Genomic DNA, 25,659 nt, shown 5'->3' with positions numbered 1-25,659 from the left:
TCAATCAAAACTATTAGGTAAGACGACTTACTTGTATTCTTCTGGCGTGGGTAGTCTAAGCGGTTGCTGCGCTTCTTCTTCAGTTAATATATTATCTAACATTCTTTCAATAGTACTGCAAGGTAGAGATATACAAAGAACAATATGTTAACATCCCAACAGCGTGTGAGCTGTATAGAGCACTGTACATGTCATAGCATGGCTTTTTTACCACTAGTTGCTGAGCCCACCTAAGTGATTTGCCTGTGGATTTAAATTTCTTCACAGAACTCGGGGAAAGTGCTGAGGGTATACAGTGCTTAATACACAACAGTGTAAGGATAAAAACAAATTAGATTTTTCATCCCTGATGCAAACTAACATCTACTTTACTATAGATATCATTGCATACTTTTTTCACCACTAATTGTTGAACTTCGGTCTGAAAGCAGGATGAAGCTTACCTTCTTAGACATAACGTTGTGAGTGCCTCCATCCAATTGGTTTTCTCCTCCTGGTTCTTAGCAAAGAAGATTATAGCCGGATGTTGATCCTTTAACTTGATTTCAAACCCAAACTTGAAATCTGACAAAGAAACAAGAGTGAAAACAAAACAAAAATTCAAAAGGGTTGATGTTTAGAGAAGCAGATGAGAAAACAATGGACATACATTTCTCCAGTGATGGTTGATGAAAGATTGTGTTAGAACTCAGGACCCAATTTCATTGAGCTCCTTAAGCACAAACAGTAGCTAAGCACAGCAACATTATGCTTACCAGATCATGAATACCAGCCAAAAGACCATGTCACATGTGCAATTTGTGACTGGTAGTCTGCTCATTTCTGCTAAGCAAGAAATTGTTAAGTAAAATTTCATTGAGCTTCTTGAGCAGAAAAGAGTCATAAACAGTGTTACCAGTCACAGATAATATGTGAAAGTCAGCAACATAAAAAAAACTGTATCATCAAAACCAAGATTAATGTTGAGAAACTGTGTGTGTTGCAGAATTGTGTTGTCATTTAGCCTTTAAAAAAAGACTAGGATTGTCAGTGGGTTCGAATTCAACCCAAGTGATTTGCCTGTGGAATTGTTTTCTTCAAAGAACTCAGAACTGAGTGTACAGTGCTTTATAATCATCGGTGTAAGAGTAAAAACAAATTATGTACATTTATTAAACAGCAAAATACATTTTCTCAACATCAAAAATAAGTAAAACCTAAAAGCAGTCCTCTTACCATCAGTATTCTCCTTGTCTATTAAGCTTATCTTGCCGAGTGCATAACGCTCTTTGTACCGGTACTCCGGGGAGCTGCTGGTAACCGACTTGCGTGCATTCTGCTTGCAGCATACGATCATCAGATCAAACAGGAATATATGACGCTCTGTGTTAGCCTGTGGGAAAGAGTGACAAACAATTCAGATTGTATGAGGAGAACAAAACAGCTTTCAACTATATCCGATTCTGGATTGAATAAAATAAAATTTTACTAGAGCAGGATTTGAACCAACGACCTGCAGATTAATGTGCCAGTGCTCTACCAACTGAGCTATCTTGCCCTATGTTGGCGGTCTCCCTGTTTTGTCAATATCTTTGTTCGTGGGTGCCAGTCAGAGGCCATACAACCGCAGCCGAGGATCACACTCAAGTTGATGATACAACCTGGGAAGCAGCAGCTAAGGGATCACCTTAAGGGGACAATTATTATGGAAAAAGTTGAGTCTTAAGAACTTTTCGAACAGCAGATAGAGAAACAGATTCCTTGATGGCAGTAGGGTTCCAGCCCCAAGACCTACCTTTTTGTTCTTTCCAGCATGCACCTTGCCCAGGTTGCCCTCCATGATGAACTCATTGCACACCTGACTGATGTCCCGTCCCTCCCATCCTTCAATGTTCTTCTGTATATCGTTCATCCTCTGCATGCTGAACTGCCGCGATGCTACTCGTCTGTGGAACCTCAACGTCTCGCTGAGAACAAAAAATAATAACATCCATTTCAGACAGGCCGGCCAGAGCTGCGCTGAACCTAACAGATTAGGAGTAACTCTAGTTGAGAACTTTGTCAAAAATACAATTTTAAAAGAAGATTTGATTTCATAAAAAAACAATACACTCTCTTTGTCTGCTGAGGCATATAGAATAGGTGCATATCTAGAGCTAACTTACCCAGCTTTGCGTTTGGATAAGTTTCCTGTGGTACAAATCCTCTCTAGGTCTGTCTGTAGTGTCTTTAATGCACCCGAGGCCTGCAATGGAGAGGAACACAAAAACAAGGAAGTCACCTCTCCATCAAAACTTCTTGCAATAACCCAAGGTGAACGCATAAATTAACGCGTCCATTACTTGTGACAGTGAAATGTATCAAGTTGTCGTTACTCCAGCAGCCGATTTCAAGAAACGCTAGGATTAATCCTATCTCGAGTTAGGACGAGTAACCCATCCTTAGGATGGGTTCAATGCGTTCTAACGTTTTCGGATACGGAACTTAACTTGTTCCAAGTTCTAAGACTAAAGGAAGAGTTTGGTTAAATCGACAGCTGGCCTCGAAATAACCACCATACCCACAACAAATGATGTGGTGCCATATTGGAACTTTGCTTTGGTGCCCTGTACAAAGTTTCCAATATCAATTTACATTTTCCTCTTGGAGGTGCTTCCCTCACCATAGAAAAACTGACCCGCCCCTTCAAGGGCAAAGTTCAAGGCCTGTTAATCCTAGTTGTTGTTTCGCCGACTGATTTTGAGATAAGCATCAAGGTCATATCTTCCAAAATCCTTGTGGCACATTGAAACCACTGGATGAAGATACCCACCTTTATCATAATGCCATAGACAGGGTCGAACATCACCGAAGAAGAACAAGCAGTGGTAGTCTGCGAGGGATTTTTACACTAGAATACACAAATCACCAACCTCCTTCGTAAACCACTACATGGCCGAACATCACTGAACAGGCATGAGAAGTCACAAAAAGTACAAAAAGGCGCAAACCAAAGTTGTTGCAAATCCTACATCAAGCACCCATGATCAGTTTGTATAGTCAAAACACATCTGAAACCCAAATGCACACAGCACTTGTTGCTACTTTTATGTGGCATGCTCAGCATATCATCCTGACCGCTTTTTCTTGTACACAAATGAAAAGACTTCAACTGGTCAGCAAAACACCACTTATTTTGTACAGTACATTCTAAAATATTGGTCTGGTAGATCGGTCTGAAAGATGGATTTTACTACAAAAAGTACATAACGAAACAAGAAATGTATAACTTGCATCAATAAACAGTTTACTGTGCCAGCAGTGATGTTTTCCTTGTGTATGTACAACAGCAACCTGTATTTTGCATTTTGTACTGTAGGGTACTAGCGATGTGTCAGCCAATCGTAAACACTTACAGAATAAACAATACTGCTTCCATCTAATATTACAGGAAACTAATGTGAAAGAACTATTTATTCACTATTACAAGGAAATAATCAAACACATATTTCTCTTTTCGCAGAAAGGAATCAGGGCAACACATGTCAACACATCATAAAGCCTATAAGCACAAAAACATTCTCTAAGCCGGGATAATCTTGCTTAGCTAAAACAGGTTACCCGCCAATATTCCATAAAGTTTACACTGTTGCGACCAGTGCCCCACTGATTGTTTGCTTAGCAAAGAAACTGGTTAAGCATTTTTTTTTTTCTGCTGAAATGGGGGTCCAGGTTAAAGTCCATTTATGGTCATGTTTTCTAGTCACTAAAGTGGAATGGATTTTGCAGGAAGCGGCCAGTATATAATGCCCTGTGCCCAAATTAGACACTTGGTTGTGACAATAAATGACGTTGAGAAATAATGACTTTATATGCAGCCCGTCACCTGTGGATGAGGGACTGAACCACAAAACATGGAACATTTGCTAAGCTGCCCTCTCTAGAAGCAACTCGTCTAGAAGACCTCGTTATTTCAAGTGACACTGCTAAGCAATGCGTTTGGTTTTGATTTTGGTTTTGGCAGAACCATATTTAGCGATTGATAAACAATCATATCAAGGACTCAAAGAGCTTATAAAGAGAACTGGCCTTACCTGTCTCAAGCTTTCTTTGTCTTCTTCATTAGGGGAAGTTTTCAATAATAACTGCATAACAATAAATAAAAAAAACAAGGAAACATTGTCAACATTGAACAGTAAACCAACAAATCTTTTACGTCACAGCAAAAGGTATAGGTTTGGAAATTTTGCATGAGAAAAAATAAATTATGTCATGGGATGGCTTTAACAAAGGTAAAGGGCCGTTCTCAGGAATTTGAAACTTTTTGGACAAAAAATTGAAGATGATGATATTAACTTGTTGTCATTTTTTTTTATAAAGCACAACCTGAAGTTACTTGACCAAAATGAAAATTTTTTAAACTTTTATTATTAGAATTTATTTTTATCAAACAAACATTTATTTAGTTTGCTGAGTGCCTTTGACTTGAATTAGATAATTTCAAACCAACCATGAAATTTTTTCTGAAAAAAAAAGAGAAACTTAATCTCTGACTTACCTTTAGGACGTCAAAGTAATGTATGCAATGGTAGACAGGTTCTAGTAGTAGTTTAGGCAGGACATAGGCAACTGCATCCCTGAAGTTATCCTTGAACTGTAGGATAAAAAGAATTGAGACATGGGAGCTTTACATGGTGAAAACACAATCTTGAGATAAGCATTGATACAACCTCCTTCTCATTGGCATAGTACCCTATCCCCCACTCCTTTATCCACACATTCACACAAACTGCTGATTTGGGTTTCGCTGATTTTGAAGAAAGGAAAGCTAAGGTGACTGTACTGAGGATAAAACAGGGGCCAATTTCAAAATTTGCTTACGGGTACGCATATTTCACGGGTTAGCAAGACAATTGGGCAACCAATTTTTATATTAATAAAATTGAAAAAAAAATTATGTGTATGTAGTTGCTGGGCACCTTTGAAAAACAGTGTTTCACTGAGAGGTTTCCCCAGGGTAAAGAAGAAATAAATAAAATAAATTTTTCACCATGAATTTGCATTGTTACATCATTCATTTCCCTACAGTAAGCACCGGAAGGTTGGCATGCCTTTTCTTGTGGTAACAGTTAGCAGCCTAACAGTAAGCACAAAATCTGCCGTAAAGCAGCTCTATAAAATTTGGCCCAGTTGGCTAGAAATGTGATAAAATGAAGTGTAGACCACGGGTGAATCAGTACCTGTAAGTATCGCACAACCTCTGGTCTTGCTAGTAGCCTATTAAGAGTACTTCTACAATCTTTGTTCAGGATTTGGTTTGCATATGGGATGTACGGCTCAAACTCCTCACCCTGTAGGGGGGGGGGGGGAAGGAAAGGTACAAATATTTTCATTACATCCTGGTTGACTAATGATACTTAAAGGCAGTGGACACTATTGGTAATTACTCAAAAGAATTATTAGCATAAAACCTCACTTGGTAACGAGTAATGGGGAGAGGTTGATAGTGTAAAACATTGTGAGAAACAGCTCCCTCTTGCATATGACCTTACAAGCCCAAACAGCACCCTTACTGAGGTCAATGAAGAGCTATCATGGGCCGAGAGTTGCGCACTGCATAGACCTAATCGCAAATACCCATTGCGCAAGCGATAACTGTTAAAAGAGGTGCATGCTGGTCTAGCTAGGGATCAAACTTGAGCGCTAGCTAGAACAGCATGCACCTTATCGAACACCTACAGCGCCCATACCGAGTATTTGCGATAAGGTCTATGTACATGTGTTCGCACTTCCATCAATTGATCTCGGCGATGGTGGCCAAATGCAGGGGTCTTTTGCAGCAAGTCAGAAACAGACAAGCACTTAAAACTTTGTTTAGTCCTTTCAATTTTTCTATGGTATTGTGTTTTTTAGTGTTTTTTTTAAATAAGATGGAATCGGCTGATCGCCTGTCAATCTTTCCAAAAACTTTTAAGAAACTTAAAACAAAAATTGATTTAATTTTTACCTCTGCAATTTCTTCAAAGCATTCCCCAATGGCAGTGTAGGAGCTATTATCGTTCATCATCTCCATTGCGTCCTCTAACTGACTCAAGAAAGATACTGAGATGCTGTGGATGTCCAGCATGTTAGCAAAGATGGCCTCCACTTCCTGTGACAGGAACAACAAAACATTTTAAAGGGGTGGCAACCTGAGGCATGAAATAACATCGAGGCCACGGAGGCCATGGTCTCTGTTGCCCCTGGTTTGGGCATTGGTGCCCTTTCAAAAGTTTTCAATAGACTTAAAAGATTTTCCAGTTGAAGTGCCCTCTGAAAATTAAAATGACCTTGCCCTCTCAAAAATGAAATTTCATGCGTGCAAGCTTGAACTAGCTTTTGTTGAATACCACACTATGGTTTAGGGAACTAGTAAAAGTTGATAGTGTTATGGTGAACATTTAATGAATAAACAAGGAAGCTTTTCACTGTGTAAACTTTCAGCAAGCTGTTTTAAAAAAAACACTGCACCTGTTCCGTGAATAGATTGGGCTCATTAGTAAACAGCCGTCTGAAAACCTTGATGATGAGATTCAGATCCCGAATGTACTGTGTCTCCTCCAGTATCATGTCCTTGACCACCTCCTCGTATTTAAGCGTGCCGGTGCGGTCGTCCAACTCCTCCGTGTCCTCGAGGGCCATGGTCCTCGAGACCTCGTCGTTGTCCTGGTGAAACATCTCCATCAAAACCTGCAAGTAGAAAATCAAAAACCAAGGGTGTGATATTACTGGAGTAGAAATCCTATTTGTCGTCTGGTTGGCATAGTGGTATCTTTTCGTCTCCTTCCACCTCTGGGACCCCTGTTCGAATCCCACTGGGGACACAATGTGGATTGGGTTTTCAGTCGCTACTAGATTGCATAGTTTTCCCTGGAATAATTCTCTCCAGGGTTTTCCTCCCACATCTAAAACTGAAATTTGTTTCATCATCTTCTCTTGCGGTTTGGCGCTAATTAGAATGTTGAGAATATTTATCCAGATCCAGATCCAGAAAAGATTGTGAAACAATTTTCTAATTAGCAGAAATGAGCAGGACACTAGTCACAAATGGTGCATGTTACATGGTATGTAATAGCCAATAGCCCGATTTTGATGAGCATCAATTGTTGTGCTTGGCTACTTTTTGTGCTTTTTGTGCTCTATGAAATTGGGCTATGGGTTGCTCAACAAGATGAAGAACTCATTCTGAACCTTCTCGTGTGCTGAATCTTGGTAGAATCATAGACGCCCAGGCCTTGAACTTCGCTCTTAAAGGGGCCAAGTAATATTTCTCGGGTAAGGGGGAACCCTATGGGGAAAATTCAAATTTGTATTGGGACCTTGCAGAGGGCACCACAGCAAAAGCACAGGGCATTATGGCAATTGCTGTGGGTGGTGTGTAATGTTCCGAGGCATTGCATGGTGAGGTATCAATGTATATTTGGTTTGGGGTAACACCATGTGTATCTACTTGCCAGGTAGAGTTGTTCTTAGGGAACTGTCTTGCTTTATTCTACTGCCGTGGAGTAGATAATCGGAGGTTTGGGAGACTTCTCAGTTCTGAAAAGAACTGTCCTGCTTTTTAACTATTACCAGGGCGGATGGTATAGAAATTAGCCTGGACTACTACTTTAGCTTATAGGGTCGTAATTAACTGTACTGCCGCGGAGTCAGTTCTGAAATTGGTCTCAACGTTTCGACTAGCTTGCTCTAGTTATCGTCAGGAGACTGAACAATTTATCATTTTCCTCATAGAGGAGCCCCTTACCAGAGGGAAAACTGCTTTACCCCTTCAAGAGCGAAGTTCAGGGCCTACGATAGAAATACTAGCTTACCTTGTCTGCACACATAGCCACTTTGATGTCCTGGCAGCAGATTTCCATGTGGCGAATATTCTTCACATAGTTACCTGCCAACTGGATAACGGACGGGGAAAAAAACAAGAACGGAGATGTGAAATTAGTCAAATTTGCAAGGAAAGTGAGAATTGCAAAATACTCAGCCTTTAGGCCTATCAGATGTCCATCTGCAATACAAGTATGTGACATCAAACCATACAAATGGAAACCGGACAACACTGAGCGCAACCTGCTGGTGGAACAACTGCATGGCAAAATGACACCACATGACCCGCACATGTGACAAATGGCATACTCTTTCTATAGGTCGATCCTAGCAACATGTTTATGGGCAAAACAGAGGCTACTTGGATGTAGGTTGGCCCCTATACTTCAAATGATCATCATTGTTATCAGATGGGTACAGCAGGTTTTACTACACTCACACAGATCAACAGTGTTTCTATAATGTGTGTCGAGTTAAAGGCTTGAAGTTTCATGGCAGAGGCAATGAAGGCCATTGCCTCCATGCCCCCTGGGGATTGCCTTGGTGCTCTTGAAATGCTCCAGTAAAACTTAACAATTTCCTCATTGGGTGGCCTTTACCAAGGAGAAAATGTCTGAGCCCTTGCCCTTTCAAAAATTAAGCATACAGCAAACCGATTTCACGAAACTTTACGCAACTGCGTAAGTCCACTTGCGCAATGTTTATGGCGCAACTTACGATGCTGTGAAGTGGACCTATACAATTGTGTTAAGTTTCATGAAATCCGCTTCAGGCCAGTCTGTATATTGACAACAGTTTTTTCGTCAACACATTAATGAGGACAAGGAACTAAAGTATTAATTTCTAAACATCACTTGTGGGCCCCCTCGGCCTGATTGAAAAAAGTGCATGAATTTTATAACAGGCACACCCAGATTTTAGCACAGATTAACAATATCAAAAACAGGTCTCAACAACTTACATTACTTCCCTAAATGCTGTTATTAGTGTCTGTACAACTTCAACTACACGTTCAACTGAAGTGTTGTGATGCAATCGCTTTGCACTGAATAGGGTCCTCATGAAAGTCAGGAAACATTTACAGGTCTCTAACCTCTTTGGATTCAGACCAACAAAATTACCCTTGAAAGGTATCAAACACAGTGGCATTTTACACCGTTTTTAACTTGTGGTTCATAGAACTGCTGAAGCAGGAAATATTGCTTAACAATTTTCTGCAATAGCAGAAATGAGCAGGATACCAGCCACAAGTTGTACATCTGACCTTGTATTTTGGTTGGTTACCTTAGTCTAGTAGGCTTAATTTTGTTGTGCTTAGCTAGTTTTTGTGCTTTAGATGCAGCTCCATGAAATTGGGCCCAGGAGTACACTATGGTTTTTCCATGAGAATTGAGTTCACATTTTAGTCAAACCTAAAATGGCAGCTCAAAAACAAAAATAATCTACGTACTATGTACATTAAGAGGCCTGGATGTTGATACGATAGTCAGAGCAGGAAGGTCTGGTTTCTCAGGACAGAAATTGGCATGTATCGATGTCCAATGAGACCACCAGGGTTAATAATATGGTGGATCTCTTGTCTGATGTACATGAGTACACATATGGCATCTCATTTATCTGCTTAAAGTAGTACACGGCGCACTAAACACACATGTACGCTGTATACAGGCCGCACAATATCCTGTGACTTTTTAAAAGGTAATATTTCCTCAGCCTTTCCCTGACCCTTTCCCAGCATCAAATACTTTTAACCTGCTCTAGTATATATTGGCACCTTTAACGATCATTTTAAAAGTAACCGTATAACAATTTACAGGCCTGTATGCTTTATTTTTGAAAGAGCAAGGGCACCAAGGCATTTTCTCCTGCCTATACGCTTCGTTTTTGAAATGGCACCCAGGCATTTTCTCCTTGGTAAAGGGCACCCACCCTATGAGGAAATTGTAAATTTCTACTGTGTACTGAGCATTTAAAAGGGCACCAAGGCATAGACCAGGGGGCATGGAGGCAACACCTTCGTTGCCTCCGTGAAGTATCAGTCCTTTGTTTATAAGCAACCCTCTGTAGCTAAACTGCAACTGTAAAAAGTAACCATTATCTGACAGTATAACCAGCACTTCTTCATTCCTGACATTATAAATAAAGACATGGCTGCAGATTTTTCATTCACTTAAGTGAGACTGTCGCAGTCGATGCAAACGGGACAAAATAAGTCTGCTTACATGTACCTGTGTGACTGTATAAAGTCATTGGGCTCATAATGTACACGCAATGATTGCACAAGCAGATTCTTCGCTACAAGGAATTACACCCGACGAACCCAACAGGGTTACCAAAAATAGAATCTTTGTGTTTAGGGACTAAGACTTAAGATGGTGCAACTCTGCAAAATGATTATGCAGGCATCTGTTTAGACTTTTGCGATTTGTAGGCTGCAAAGATATACCGGGTAAACTCCACCGTTCTTGCAAATGTCTTCTTTGATCTTGTGACATGTCTAAATGTATGCAGTTTAGGGTAACCATGTAAAAACATGATTTGTTTGTGTGAGATTACGCCACAAAATTCTTGCATTTTTACACACGCATACTGAGCACCATACAACACCCTAAAAGCGCTCAAAACAAATCGTACGCAGAAAGCATTCACTTTAGGGAACCAATCGGCATTGTTTTTCACAATATCCCTACCAGGGGTTGGTTATGATAGGTATCGATAAGGCTGGGGCACTGGTCTTACAAACCCAATTGTTTCATTAGATCTAGGAAAGACCATGTTCCCTGTCGCACTGTGTAGTGCAAACGCAACAGATGTACAGTAGTGCGTGAGCTTGTGTGCGTACAAATGTACATGTACACACAGTAATACCTTATTCGAAAGTTAAGTGGGTCAGAGGTACATCTGGCATGCAATCAGCAGGTTCTAAAGGTTGGTATCTGGCATTATTCATGCATCTCAAAATGTGATTTCAGATGTACATTGTACGAGCTAGCATACACTTTTCATGTGACAGGTATAAAACATGCCCCCGTTAACTTTCGGCTCAATATACTTTTTAGTCAGTTCCTCTAACTAATTCTTTCAATTAAATCTAATGCCCTCCAAATAAGATTTCGAGCGCTCCCATAATTCAAAAGTATGAAGACAGCTCTAACGAGTGTTTCTTCACTGACAGAGTTAGTGAGGAAAAGTGCTAAACAATAGCACCTTTAAGTTCACAAAACTGATTAAATACTTTTATGCATGCATACCTAGACAAATATGTTTTCTCCCCCCAAAATAAATCATGCAGCAACAAATAAATGAAATGCATCTTTCGTTTCATTTCACCTTTTCTTGTCATTCTAGGATTTTGAACGTGGGTGGAAAATGAGCAGTTTTAGAGTAGGTTTCTGAACTCTACTGTAGGCACACTTGGGGTTTGAAGGAAGTTCAGTAAAGTACAAACGAACCTCAATTACGGAGATTCAGAGAATCAAAAATAGATTAAGAAATCTAGCAAAGTTGAATCTAAAGTTGAAGACACATTAAAAGAGGATTGGCAATAAAAGCAGACAACCCCATGAACTCTTTATTCAGTGTTTTAGGTCATCTTGGTATAAATGAGGTGCAAATTTGTAATAACAAATATCCCTACAGTGTTTGGGTCGTGGGTTTGAATCCCACCCGAGTAATTTGCCTGTGGATTTTCATTTTCCGTAAGACAAATTAGAAAGCGCATCAGTACTTAACGGTAAAACCAAAGTATTTCCCAGAACAGGAGGAAAGGGAACCCTTTCCTGTTTTATTTACAAAAAGAAATGTATGGAACCAAATATTAATATTCAGACCTGGAATTACATGCAGGCCATGAACTCCACGGCCATGGTCTTGGCCTTGGTGACTCTATAAAAGTTTCCATTTGACTTTAAGACTTTCCAATGGAAGTGCAAAATGAAAAATGGCCTTGCCCTTTTAAAGATAAAATTCCAGGCCTGAGTATTAGCATTTTGCCCCATTTATTAATGAACAGAACTTTAAAGTGCAATTTCTCTCATTTCAATCCTTCAATGCATTTATTTAAACTAAGCAGCTTTAGATTGGAATATCTAGGAGTATCGAGGTGTCTTTATGCACCTAAATTATCAATTTGGACAGTGTCATGACATGTTACAGTTTTGTACAGGAGAAATGTATACATGATTTTGAGGGTTTGTTCTAGCCACACCGTTCATCCAAATCCTGAATTTTACTTAACAAATTAATTACATGTAGTGAAAAAAATTACATAAGCCTGTCCCCACAAAAAGGACGCGTCCATCTTTTGTCAAACATAAAAAAACCAGAGTCAACATTATTTCACGCCATTCAGCTCCAACACAATAAAAAATCACTCGTTTCTAAGTAAAATTAATAAACAAAACTCCTGATTCTCCAGGGGAAAAAAAAAAAACTGAAGAAGAAAGAGAAACGTACTGACTGCTCACAAAAGTTGGCAGCAGGCCAGGGCCGTGAATCTAGGGAAGGTCTTATTTACATACAAGGGTTCATGCCGAGCCAGGGAGAACCCTGGCGCACAACTACTACTGCAGGGCACACGATTGTTTGACTATCATTAATTATTAATGTTGCGTACAGACACACATGGTATCTGTGTGTGGCGTAGAGAGTGGCACCAATGCACCGTGGATGTTAGCCGCAACACTCATGTTAATGTAACTGACGCCATCGCCTGACAGCTCAATGAAAAAACGACCTCAGGAATAGAGCAATTGAAATATCTCTCAGTGAGGTCTTTGGTGAATAATAATCTTTGTGTAAAAAAATCTGCAGAATAATGCATTTGAGGCAAACATGGCAGCTAACGATTTATTCCGGATCTGGGTTGTTTTTAAAGAGATAATTTGAGGTAGTCCAAACAGAAAAATAGAGCTAAGTGTATTATTATCGCTAATGTTCAAAAACAAAACCGACAAAATGAGAAATGCAATTCACAGATCAATAGAGAGGTAACCAGTGTGGTAATGTAATTTGTTGAAAAAAAAACATAAACGTCTTTAAAACTTTGAAATGGGGAAAAACGCCCTTAATATATCCAAAAATAATCCGACATGTATTACAATTTTTTTTTCGGAGTTTGGTTGTTTTGCCATGGAAGACAGCAATGTGTCAGCGAGTACATTTGCACAAACCATCAAAAGATACATTAAAAGACTGCAGATCTTACATGATGGTTGCACTTAAAATAGTAAGGCTTATGTCATGAGCCATCACTTAAAGGCAGTGGACACTATTGGTAATTACTGGCATAAAACCTTACATGGTAACGAATAACGGGGAGAGGTTGATAGTATAAAACATTGTGAGAAACGGCTCCCTCTGAAGTAATGTAGTTTTCGAATGTTCCGCGAATTTGGTTTCGAGACCTCAGATTTAGAATTTGAGGTCTCGAAATCAAGCATCTGGAAGCACACAACTTTGTGTGACAAGGGTGTTTTTTTCTTTCATTATTATCTCGAACTTCGACCAATTGAGCTCAAATTTTCACAGGTTTGTTATTTTATATTTTATGCATATGTTGAGATACATGAACTGTGAAGACTAGTCTCTGATAACTACCAATAGTGTCCAATGTCTTTAAAAGACTGCAGATCTTACATGATGGTTGCACTTAAAATAGTAAGGCTTATGTCATAACATGAGCCATCACTTAACCCGTTTTATTGTTCTCATTAAAAAATGTGTGTGGTACAAATCAGGGTTCTCCCCTGGATTTGTTTTAGCTGTGCTGGGCATTCTGGACCAAAGTGAAAATTTTGCCAAGGTAGCTCAATTGAAACAAGATCTTTGCATAAATGCCTTACTGTGCATTCTGGAGCATTAAAAATGGTTTAATCTTGATTATTTTTGTGAAATTTGTAAATACAGGAAAACAAATTATTGTTTTCTTTAGGCAGATTTTTTTTCGCATATCGACTTACAATTTACGTTTATCGGCCCAATACGCTACTTAAGCCAAGTGCATTGGGAGAACCCAGCAAATAATTCAAAAGCTTTACATTGTCATGCAATGAACATGAATGCAGATATACACTATCTGCAGAAAATAATTTACACTCTGACAAATCGTATCTCTCTGTACACACTGTGTAGTACGTAATATCAAATCTTACATATGAGAGCTCTGTATTACTACACCGTGAATACGAGAGTCACTAAATTTCTATAGATTTGTCCCGCTATTTTTATTGATACCACACTTATTCCATTAATCATTCAAGCTACAGAGCATACAATCTGTCCCATGAAGCGATTCCTTTTACCACAAACCAAATAAAATCTAATTTGTAAAATCAGGAAATCAAGAAAAAGGACAAATTATTATCTGCATTGACGATACAAAACTACAAGCAGCACAAAGGGGCTGGAGCTTGCAAGGGCAAAAAAAACAAAAAAAACAAAAAACACAGCTAAGCAATGATGATTATTGCACATCATAACAAAGGAACTGAAATTGCTAGAAGGTAAACAAGAAAAGGGACAATTTATTTATAAATCAGACCTGCACTGCCGATACAAATAAAAAACTACAAGCAGCACAAAGAGCTGCCGGAGCTTGCAAGAGCAAAGTAACAAAACAACATAAACCCCAAAACAAAAAAAACACAGCTAAACAATGATGAATTGCACATCATGACAAAGCAACTGAAATTGCTAAAAGGTAAATGAGAGAGCTAGGACAGCAGTTATCACCCTACAGAGATGACATCTCTCTCATGATTCTGTCAGTCAAAGCATGGTCAGAGCATAGAGAAAGGACCACATCAGAGTCCCAGGGTTTTTTAATTGAGCGAACCAGGAAGTATAGTAGTGGTCCAGGGGTTGAATTTATCTTGTGTAGCATAGTATGGGACAGCTGCCAATGCTAATTATTACACAGTTAGTGTTAATGGAGAATGTTCTTCGACTTTGATTTTTAAACAAATTGTGTAGATTTTCTTTTTGGGGGAAAAAAACCCATAGAAACAAGAAATGCATTCAAAAGCAAAGACTTGGTGCTTCTTATGAATATTTTTATGTATTCTCTTATTTAAAATTGTACATATTACGTAAGAACAAATTTCCATACATAAATGATTTCTACTTCATATTTTTGTTTTTTTTCATTGATGGCAGGTACATGTGTGCATCATTCGTATATTTTCAAAGAGCAACATGCACACATTAAATTTAAAAATGTTGACACAGCATACAATTTACAATAATAAAATGTATTGTATTGTCTTGATGGATACTGCACCCATTCTCAGGGGTCACTGCACCCATTCTCAGTTGGTTGTGCGTATGCCAGAAACACCAGGGTGAACCCATTCTCTTTACCAACCATGTAAGTGGATGGTCATGCGCACTGAACGCAGACATTCGGTCTAAGATTTAAAAGTAGTTTATCTCACATCACAATTGCTTTTTGCAGGATGTACTGCAAGTTAAAAAAATATCAACAAAATTCATCTCAGACAACCCAATTGAAAAAAAAAAAAAAAAAATTCAATAAGTATACATTGTATATTTCCCGAATGCAGTTGAGGTAATTGATTTCATAATCTTGGTCATAATGCAATGGTACTCCTTGAAATGTTAGTGCAGAAATAAACATTTCTCTCAAAGCAGGCCTGGAATTACACGAAGGACACATGGCCTCCGTTGCCCCTAGTCTTAGCCTTGGTGCCCCTTCAAAAGTTTTCCATTGACTTTAAGACTTTCCAATAGAAGTGCCCTTTGCAAAATGAAAATGGCCTTGCCCTTTCAAAGATGAAATTCCAAATTCCTGTCATAGAGGTTTCCCATTAGGAAAATTTGCCTCGCTCTTCTGAGAACAAAGCACTGGGGCCTAAATAAGCTTCAATTTTGACCCAACACAACAACAAAAATCGGACGTCAGCGGCATCATTGAGTGGGTACAAAAAAAGTTATTATCTCAGAAAGCCTGACATTTAACTTAACTCTTTGTCGGAACAGAGATGACCCCAAAGAAATAAAGCTGACATTTGCAATTTACCCGAACCCACGTTAAGAATACAAAGATTCTGGATCCTTAATGCAGAGTTGGACTGTCTTTGGTTTTCTTGTCTCGGACACTAAACTAAGGACGAGGAGCTGCAGGACAGGTGAGCGAGAGAATAATTTGACCTTTAGTGGGTGCTTTTCTATTAAAGAGCAAGTTGTCCTTTGCTCAAAAATCTTTGTAATTTTCACACATTTCTATTTACAGCGATTTCTAACAATACAAGGAAGCTTACAACATGTACCTGTTAAAGTGCAAACTTTTGTTAATACAAGATTGTTGTTTATTTCAATTTCACTTTTTTTCTTTAGGTGGTGGGGAGAGTGGAAGTGGATGGGTGGCTAATTTGTTACAAAATTTCTTGCACACATAAACTTTCTTCATGAAGACAAAATACAATAAAAATGGGCCAACAAAAGTACATCAGATTTCTGATTATATCAGCAGGCAACCTGACCATCCACAAGCAACCAGTTAATCGAAAATGTTATCAGTAACAAATTTCAATATGTCTAAGCCACTTGAGACAAAATCACACACGAAAAAACAACACCCAGATTTATGATGTCTTGAGCAGGTAAAATAAGGAATTGCCCAGAAAGAGTTTCAGGTCCATTCCAAAAAATAATATTCCCGATAATACCCACTAGCCTACACCCTTCCTTTAAAATGGGATTTTAACCCACAGTCCTGTGGACAGTGGCGATGCATGTGTCTCTTTATTCACCGGCTCCCAGAAAAGCTTTTGACATTTCAGTCTCAGCCTCTTGGGTATGAGAGATGACGTTTAAGGCTCAGCTCAACTGACTCTAAGTCCCACTACGGGTAACGACTTGAAGACAAATATATTCTATTCTTATGACTCCTCACAGCCCTCGATATCTCAACAACATTTTTTTCTTCTTTTCTTCGTACCGATCAAAGTTCCTACTTAAATAGTCAGTGGGAAGAATATTTTTTTCACAGAAGAAGTTTTCTCATAACAATTCAAAAGGGCTAACATGAAAATTCACAACTTGGGTTTTGAACAAAGAAAAGTTGACTGGAGTGGGACTTGAACCAACGACCTGTGGATTAAAGGGAAGGTACACCTTTGGTAATTGTCAAAGACCAGTCTTCTCACTTGGTGTATCCCAACAAAAGCATAAAATAACAAGCCTGTGAAAATTTGAGCTAAATTGGTCATTGAAGTTGCGAGATAATGATGAGAGATTGAAGAATTTGTGTGCTTTCAGATAGGAATAAAAGACTTCTAGCTAGAAGTCTTTTATTGTTTTTAGTGAGAAATGACCTCTTTCTCAATATCTATGCTACTTCAGAGGGAGCCGTTTCTCACAATGTTTTATACTATCAAAAACTCTCCAATGCTCGTTACCAAGTCAGATTTTTCAGTTAATATTTGTTTTGAGTAATTACCAAACGTGTACCTTCCCTTTAATTGATATGAAAATTCACAGGGCTGAGAAGTCTCCCGAAAAATATGAAAAAATCAACTCCGCGGTAGTAGAATAGCAAGGAGTTCTCTAAAGAACTAACTGTACCTGGCAAGTAGATTATACATGGTGTTACCGCAAACCAAATATACATATCAAAACTCACATACATGTAGCATACATATCAAAACTCACATACATGTAGCATACAGAACATGAAAGAAAATGTTTTCTAGAAAATGTTTTCTAGCTCACACACACACACTTTTAATGATTTGCCAAATACAACCAGTAAATATTACACTGTCTGTATAATTTAGCACAATTGTGTAACAGCAGCTCGTAAAACGGAAAATAATTACAACCAGTATTATATAAGGCAAGCAAACCAAATATGTGTTGGTTTTTTTACACCAACTGTGAAAGTAACAGAAAATAAAAATTGCAGTACGAGAAATACATGATTCCTGTTGATATATTATGTCTCCTACATAAAAACAGTACATTTAGTTTGGTAAGACCCCCCTTATTTTAATGAACAGGGCGGGCCAGCTTGTCTCACTGGCTAGTCACTGCAAATAATAAGGGCAAACCCTGTAAGTAATTTACTAGTAACAAGCAAGTGAATTAATCTCTTCAAGGAAGAGTTGCTGGTTGTGAAAAACTCTCTCATTGAAACCCACACCTTACATCAAAATTTTCAGATCTTCATCTCTGTTAATGTTGGCACACCTGTCCCCTATGATAAGTGCACAGTTGACTCTCGTTAACATGAGGTCTGCCAGCCTGGCCCATTTTCCTTGTATTATCCAAACCACGTCTTAAGACGGAACTGCATGGTCGGTTCAATCCAATAAATAGTCCGTTAACAAGAATGTAATTTCACAAACCTAGCTTTTGCTACACAGCAATATTTCTAAATCTTGCTACAAAGTATGAGAAACAAAAACATTCTGTCATCACTGGGCCACTAAAATAACAAAATTACCTTTTGTAACGACCGTGCTCGTACCTTACGTTTTTTTATAGACATAAAAACATGCATGGGAAAGTTCTGGACCGGTGAAAAACCTTGTATTAACCAAGGTCTTGTATCTTCCAAGCTCATATTAAAGAGAGTCGACAACAGTTTGTCAAAAACATGGGGGAATATTTTGGGTGACTGGTTCAGGGCAAACATAATGGCACTGTCATGCCCTCCCAAAAAAGTCTTACATATGACCCACTTCAAAAATTTCAAAAGCTGGAAGCAGTTGTTCGGGTGTGGCGGTTTCAGTCTTCCGCCATGTTCAGTTTTCCGGGACTCAGTACGGCACTAACTGTTGACTACTTTCGCTTGCTGTGCGCAGGTGTCGCATGACGTAATGTTACCGTATTTGGTAATTCGGAAAACTGAACACGGCGGAAAGTTGAAACCGCCACCCGGTGCCTTTACATTTGGCATACTGTATTTTGCACAATTCAGTATCCATGTACAGTGGTAAGTTCTAAAGCAGGCAAAGCACTTTTACAAGAAATAACTGATGAATAATTATGACTCTAAACTAAAAGAACAGTTTAGACTATGAGGTGGATGTTGCTAATGGTAAGACAGTACACCACTCTCAAGATTATGTTTTTCTTTGAAAGGTTTCCACCTACACGGCGAAAGAAAACATAACCTACCAACAATTAAGTTATCCTTCAGGACAACTGACAGGATTGGTAACTACATAGTATGACCAATTCAATTGATTGCTTTCAAGCTGAAAGCTCACAAAGTCAATAACAATATATGAAGACCTCACAAACCGCAATTACTTATTTAAATTGCCATAAGCAAAATAAGCCTGACGTACACAAAAAAATCCCTCCCAAAACAGAAAACATTTGGTTCATTGTTTTCTCTTAAATGCACGGTGTACTTTTGGTAATTGTCTAAGACCTATCTCTATCCCAACTTTTTAAAAGCATAAAATAACAAACATTTGCAAGTTGGGCTCAATTGGTATAAAATTGTGCGCTTTCAGATGCCTGAAAAGGCTTCACCAAGTAAGTTTGGAAGTTCATTAATTATTGTAGTAATTGTCAAAGGTCAGGCCTGATACTTCACGGAGGCAATGAAGGCGATTGCCTCTGTTGCCCTTGGTCATTGCCTTGGTGCCCTTGAAAAGCCCCAGTAGAACCTTACAATTTCCTCATAGGGTGCCCTTTACCAAGGAGAAAATGCCTTGGTGCCCTTGCCCTTTCAAAAACGAAGCATACAGGCCTGAAAGGTGTACTCCTCCCTTTAAACCAGCCCTTTTTTACCGTCTCAGGCCCCATACTTCACGGAGGCAATGAAGGTGATTGCCTCCATGCCCCCTGGTCATTGCCTTGGTGCCCTTGGAATGCTCCAGTAGAAATTTACGGTTTCCTCATAGGGTAACCTCTACCTTGGTGCTCTTACCCTTTCAAAAAACGAAGCATACAGGTATGCTGTCTATGTGGTGTGTTTACTGGAAACTAGAGTGTGCATATGAATCTACTCTTCAAAAAGTCAATGATTATGTAACTTTAAGGGGATTGTGAGCATTTTGTCTTTTTTAACCTTTTTTTCTCTTTAATACCTCTCCAAGGACGCTCATTAGATTCAATGGTCGGAGCAGAAGAGACAATCTTTTCACTGGGGGAAGGGCATGGTTTGACTGCACAGGAAATTACAAGGCCAGGGGAGATGTACGGTGCTTTTATCACTATATCTGCCTGTATCCTTCGCCCATTGTTTTTTTGTTTAATTAACTATGAGGTATCTCGTAAAATTTACAAGTGGTTTTCATTTATCATTTTGCAACATACATTCAGTTTCAGCAAAAAGTTTGTTTATATACATTTTACAGAACAATCCAAAACACATAATGTCATGAATCTTGTGACAAATTCTCACGACAAAAAGAAGTTAAAGGATTACCTTGAGGATATCAGCAGCTATGTATTCCATTACGGCCACCAGATAGAGGGAAACTTGACTGTCAATACGATACCCCAAGCCTTCCTGATGTGGGAAAGATCACAAAGATACTTAGTGTTACAAACCATAATACCATGTCCTCTGAACAACTTACAACAGAACCAGGGCCCAATTTCATAGAGCTGCTAAACAACCTTTTTGCTTAGCAGAAAATTAACAGGATACCATGCACAAGCTGTGCTTGTGACATGGTAGTTTAACTGGTAACCTTATTCTGGTAAGCATAAAGATTTTGTCTGAGGTACTTTTTATGCTTTAAAGCAGTTGTCTGAAATTGGGCACAGAACGTTGCACTAACATTTTTGATCAGAATTGTGCACAAACCGATGGGAATCCGAAAAAAAAAAAAAAGCAAACATCTGAAACTATTTTGTAAATTTTGTACAAAGGGCACTTCAAAAACTTTGGCTCCCATTAAGATGCTAGTGGCAGCTTTTACAACCATGTGCTGTAAAAATGCTTGTTCTATGTAAATAGTCGATGTTGTTTATCCTAGAGCCCGAATTGGCAAATGTCCAGGGAAAAAACACTTAAGAATGCTGCATTCAACGGATTTCGGTTATTCATGGAATTGAATGGGGAACTAAGGGTTTAAAAGGAAAATTGAACAAGGTCCTGTTCGAATTTGGCAACTTCCGTGAAAGGATGTGTGTGACATTTTTGAGCCAATGTTGCAAAATGGGTTGAAGCAATGATTTTTGCAAAGCTGTATACATGGTAGATGAAGCTGTCAATTCAGTCACAGCCCAACCTCGTCCCCAGGGTGTGTCGAGCGGTTACAAGGTTGACCACTCTCACCCTGATGTTGGATCATTTGCATATCCAAAATGTTTGGATACGTATGTAAATTAAAATAGTCTGGCTACTTTTCGAAATTCACATCTTCGTCATAATCTCGTAGTACGGTTCCAGATTTAATAGCTTGTTTGCACATTGTTGGTTGCCGGCGGCTGGCTGTACCTATGAATATGGAACATATTCTAATATTGTAAAGTCGTTGTCTAATCAGGGTCCTAGTAAGGAGTTTCCATCCCAGGGTTTACTATTGTAATCATGGTTGAAAATAAAGTAAACCATGGGGACGAGGTTGGTCACAGCCTATATCAGGAAGAAAAGCTACATAATTTCTGGGACACATTTTTGCTTTACTAAATAGCCAAGATAACTATTCTAATACTCCATTTACATTAACAGGTGTTTCCTGTAAACCAAGCAAACTTTACATGTAGATTCGTGGTTTCTTTGCCTGCCTTTCGCCTCTGTGCACCCCAGTTCAAATCCCATCTCAGACCGGAGCCTTGCTTGTAGATTGGGTTATCTATCCCTACCTGATTGCGTGTAATTTCCCCGTAAAGGTTTTACCTCCCACATCTTAAACTGGACATTTCTTCTTGTGTCTTTCTTATCCTGGGTGTAATAAAATGTCGACATTTTCTAATAAACAACCCTACGAATCTGTTCCAAGGAGTAACTCTCTCCACACCTACCTTTAAAAGAGGATGAATCTTATCAACAGGCAGTACGAGAGGGGCCTTCTTCTTTCCTTTCTCCAGGGCACTACGGGCGTCACTGATAGCCCACTGGTCTATGGGATGAGGGAAAGCCCTTTGGACTCGCTCCTCGACGTCCAGGACAGTGTGGGGTTGACCAGCAACGAGCATGGACAGTAGTCTAACGATCAGGGACTCGATGTACTCTAGGGCTGCCTCCTCTACGATGAGGGAGGGATGCACCTCTCGCTGGACCTGAAAGAAATGTCAATAAGAGGTTGATGTACTCGTGTTTTGAACTGGCATCAGTAAAGTGATAACAAGGTTGGTTAATCATGGTTGATTTTTCATTAAAAAGGGAAAGTGTGTGTGTGACTTTTAGTCAATTTACTGCCGGTAAAACATTTTGCTAGCGAATCTAACAGCGCATTTCATGATAACATTTTGTGAAAAATTACTTCTTGGTAGGAATATTGGCTCTGAGAAGAGCCTGTTTGTTTATGACCGACACACAATGCGGGGTACCATTTTGCATAGCTGTAACATTAGCAGTTTTTTCTGTACTTCAACCAGCTCAAAAGTCATTCAACATGTGAATGGACATGCAGGTCTTGGGTGATTTCAGGTACTAGTCACACAAAATTACAATATATTCAACAGACAATTAATGTGACAGACACAAAATTGTACCCTTTATTATGTTTGTCTACATGTTGCTTGCCATCTTCATCGTTTGAAGTCTCCAGCTACTCGAAAAAGTAACATCATTTTGAGAAAAACTGAAGCAGATGGCTGCATACATTGTACATTCGCAGACAAGTACAAATAATTAAACTTCTTTTTGTTTGAAAAACATGAGCGTTTCACTGATTTGTCAACTGATGTGCTTGCTGGTAATCGTCCCAACAGCAATAATGATCATACACTTTTAAGTTTAAAATCACATGCCACCCAACAACGACGTTTACCTTGCGTAGAGCTGCAAGAAAAAGCCCTTTCCATCGTTCGTCACTTTCAAAATTATAACCTCCCATAGTTAATGTGGTCCTCGGTGCGACTGCAAGAAAAGAGAAAAATTGCATTGTAAGCATTTTATGTTTAGGGCAAACTAATTTCCAGAAGTAATGGGGATCATTGTGATTGCGAAAAGTTGTAGCAATTTCAGCAGAAATCTATTTGACGGGGGCACTAAGGCGAAGGCACAGGGGCAAAGAGGAACTTACCTCCATTGTCACATTGCAATTGAAATGTCCCGGATATAATTTTAATTCTGTACGACGGCTACATAAAAGTCCATTCATTTAGAGGACTTATTTTTTTGATTGAAATCTGAAGCAAACTCTTCTACTCGTCTCCCCAATATTGCCTTGGTGCCATGTGTTTTTGCCATGGTTCCCTCTGCAAAGTTTGTATACAAATTTCCATTTTCCTTGTAGAAGTGCCCCTTACCAGAGGAAACGTTCAATGTAACTTCAAGAGTTAAGGTCAAGGCTTGTTAATGTTCAAGCAGCATGGTATGAGGTATGATACTATTTAATGCAAAAAACACACTTTCAAAACTGTAGAAATACTAGACTGGATTCTAGGAATTGGCACTGTCAAGGGCAGCTTATCATCCCCAGCAACTATGATCAGTTATTATTTCCTCATCCCTCAATGTTCTTCCACAGTGAGTTGAATTTCCACCAGAGATGAAGGTTGGCTACAGGAACAACCCTTTGGGAATAAACCTAAAGGAACGTCACTAGACTTAGTTTTGTATTGAGGCACTTCCAAAGTAAATCTTTCTCTAAAGTGTGCAAAGCATAACACAATGGCCCAATCCCTAAGTTGATGGAATTGCATACATTTTTCTGATCCTGTGGTTTCCAAGAAAGACATCAAGAAGCCGTTGTAACTCAGGAAGTTAGGATAGGAAAGGACACATGAGGATTTTGATCTGATTTGCATCCCATTTATGTTCAATTTGTCTTAGCTTTTAGATAATCAGCAATCTCTTTTGAAAAGCCTTTGCATGGTTGCTTGTCACCAATGCTAATCGTTGCTTACAAATTTAGTGTTTTAAATTTCATTATCTTTACATGAGGCAGCAATGCATACAACATAAACATCATGATCTATACCATTCTTAATTGTTTTGTTCTACTAGTGTTACTGAATGGGCAATGACAAATGTGTGAATCTCAAAAAGACGTAGGCTAATAAACCAAAAGGGTAAATTGTAATTAATTTTGGGTTGAACAAAGACAAATTGACTTGAAGAGGATTTGAATCCCGCAGTAATCAAGAAAAAGTTGATTCCCCTAAGGTGATAGGCCCTACATAAAGGTTGTATTGTCAACTTGGTTATTATCCCTGGTAAATACAACAGTTTGAAAGTCTCCTGACTAGCACCCCCCTATGTTGACAAACAAAGGAGACCACCAACACAAGCACTGCCACATTAATTCAGAGGTTGTAGGTTCAAATCCCACTCTCTAGCAAGTTTGTCTTTGTTCAATCCTCAATGTATCTTAGATATGCATAGCATAACAATAATAACATGGCACATAACCGTGATAGGGTCTTAAAGTTTTACCTTTTTTTGAGTGAAAAGAGTGAGCAGATTAAATAAGAGATTGGGCATCTTTTCCTTTTTATTTCACTTCGTCAAACGAGAAATGTTACCGTCTGAATTCAATTAATTTCTTTACCCCATCATTGTGAATTTGTGTTGCAGTAATTTATTTAGCACCAAAGTCAAATAATAAACACAAAAAACAGGGGTCGAAAAACAGTGAGTGAGGGAAAATTTCAATTTTCCCACAAACAAATCAATATTTTCTTTAGATTGTTTTTCTTTTCTAAATGTTTTTGTTAACAATAACAATTTCTTGCTTGTAGTGGGTGACTGGGCTGGGGAAGTCTACTCTACTAAACTTGTGTTGTGCTTGTTTTCTTATTATTATTTTTTTTTCCTCATCTCCATCTCCATTATTATTGGTTATGTCAGCAAAATATCCTGCCGGATACATCAACGCTAACTTGCGCACTGCGTGTGGAAATAGACTACTAACAAAATAGTAATACTATTTGGCATGTTTGGTGTTGCTTATTATGTCCCTTGAATTTGACTAGTGTTGCGCTATTCACAGCAGCCGATAAAAGTGAATTCCAGAGTTTAACAGTTGATACGAAGAATGAATCTTTGAAGGCCCTAGCTTTGTGACTGACTTGATTCTTGAAATTGAATGAATTTTTGGTTGTTTCCCCTTGTAATGTGGTTCCACTTTGTTGAGCTACATTTCTTAAGTTAAATCTTACATTGTCCATGTCAAAACAAAACTCAAACAAATCAAATTCATTGGATTTGGTCCAAAGGTCGAGTGATCCACGATTCCGGTTTTTACAAAATGTCGACTGGTCACAGACCAGTAAAAATTAACCGCGAAGGTCGACTTGTCTTGCCCAAGGAATGAGAATCAGGCCCCATCCACTACACAAACATGATTTACCGACACCAGTCAAAACATGTCAACGTTAGAACCCACGGATGCGCCCTTTTAAAAACCTATATTGCTGCATAAGGCACATATTTGTTGTTGCAAACTTACCTCAGATGTCTAAATTAGACACTCAATATTGTCGTCTGCAAACGGCTTGTTCCATTGTAGATCACATTTATGCACATTTTTTGTTGAAATCTTATTCATTTCTCAGGCCGCACGTAAAGTTTCACGGAAGGAAACGACTTCGTTATATGCAGTCTACACGCATGCGTAATTTTCCCGTACTATTGCAACCTCGTTTTTATGTTTTGTTTCGCTCTCACGTATAACGTACTGATAAAACCTCCCATCTGCGTTTTGCTCTAGAGATAAAGGATGCCTGAAATCTCATCGC

The 25,659-nt window shown here is 38.9% G+C and overlaps 1 protein-coding gene across 1 annotated transcript in view; it reads right to left on the bottom strand.

The window, feature by feature from the left end:
- Positions 1-25,517, bottom strand: part of LOC117291154 (son of sevenless homolog 2-like) — a 39,741-nt gene extending 14,224 nt beyond the window's left edge. The window contains exons 1-15 of the mRNA XM_033772708.1: positions 25,371-25,517; positions 22,746-22,834; positions 21,775-22,032; positions 20,228-20,311; positions 7,812-7,892; positions 6,469-6,687; positions 5,966-6,109; positions 5,199-5,309; positions 4,517-4,612; positions 4,053-4,103; positions 2,145-2,224; positions 1,775-1,946; positions 1,216-1,372; positions 444-564; positions 32-115 (exon numbers count right to left, since the gene is read on the bottom strand). Of these exons, the coding sequence (XP_033628599.1) occupies positions 32-115; positions 444-564; positions 1,216-1,372; positions 1,775-1,946; positions 2,145-2,224; positions 4,053-4,103; positions 4,517-4,612; positions 5,199-5,309; positions 5,966-6,109; positions 6,469-6,687; positions 7,812-7,892; positions 20,228-20,311; positions 21,775-22,032; positions 22,746-22,811 (1,724 nt within the window). The 5' untranslated portion in view covers positions 22,812-22,834; positions 25,371-25,517. The remainder of the gene's footprint in view (positions 1-31; positions 116-443; positions 565-1,215; positions 1,373-1,774; positions 1,947-2,144; positions 2,225-4,052; positions 4,104-4,516; positions 4,613-5,198; positions 5,310-5,965; positions 6,110-6,468; positions 6,688-7,811; positions 7,893-20,227; positions 20,312-21,774; positions 22,033-22,745; positions 22,835-25,370) is intronic.
- Between the last annotated feature and the right edge of the window lie 142 nt (positions 25,518-25,659).

The sequence above is a fragment of the Asterias rubens genome, chromosome 1, assembly GCF_902459465.1.
Source record: "Asterias rubens chromosome 1, eAstRub1.3, whole genome shotgun sequence".
In the NCBI taxonomy this organism is placed as follows: Eukaryota; Metazoa; Echinodermata; class Asteroidea; order Forcipulatida; family Asteriidae; genus Asterias; species Asterias rubens.
This window is presented reverse-complemented; position numbering and strand designations above follow the sequence as displayed.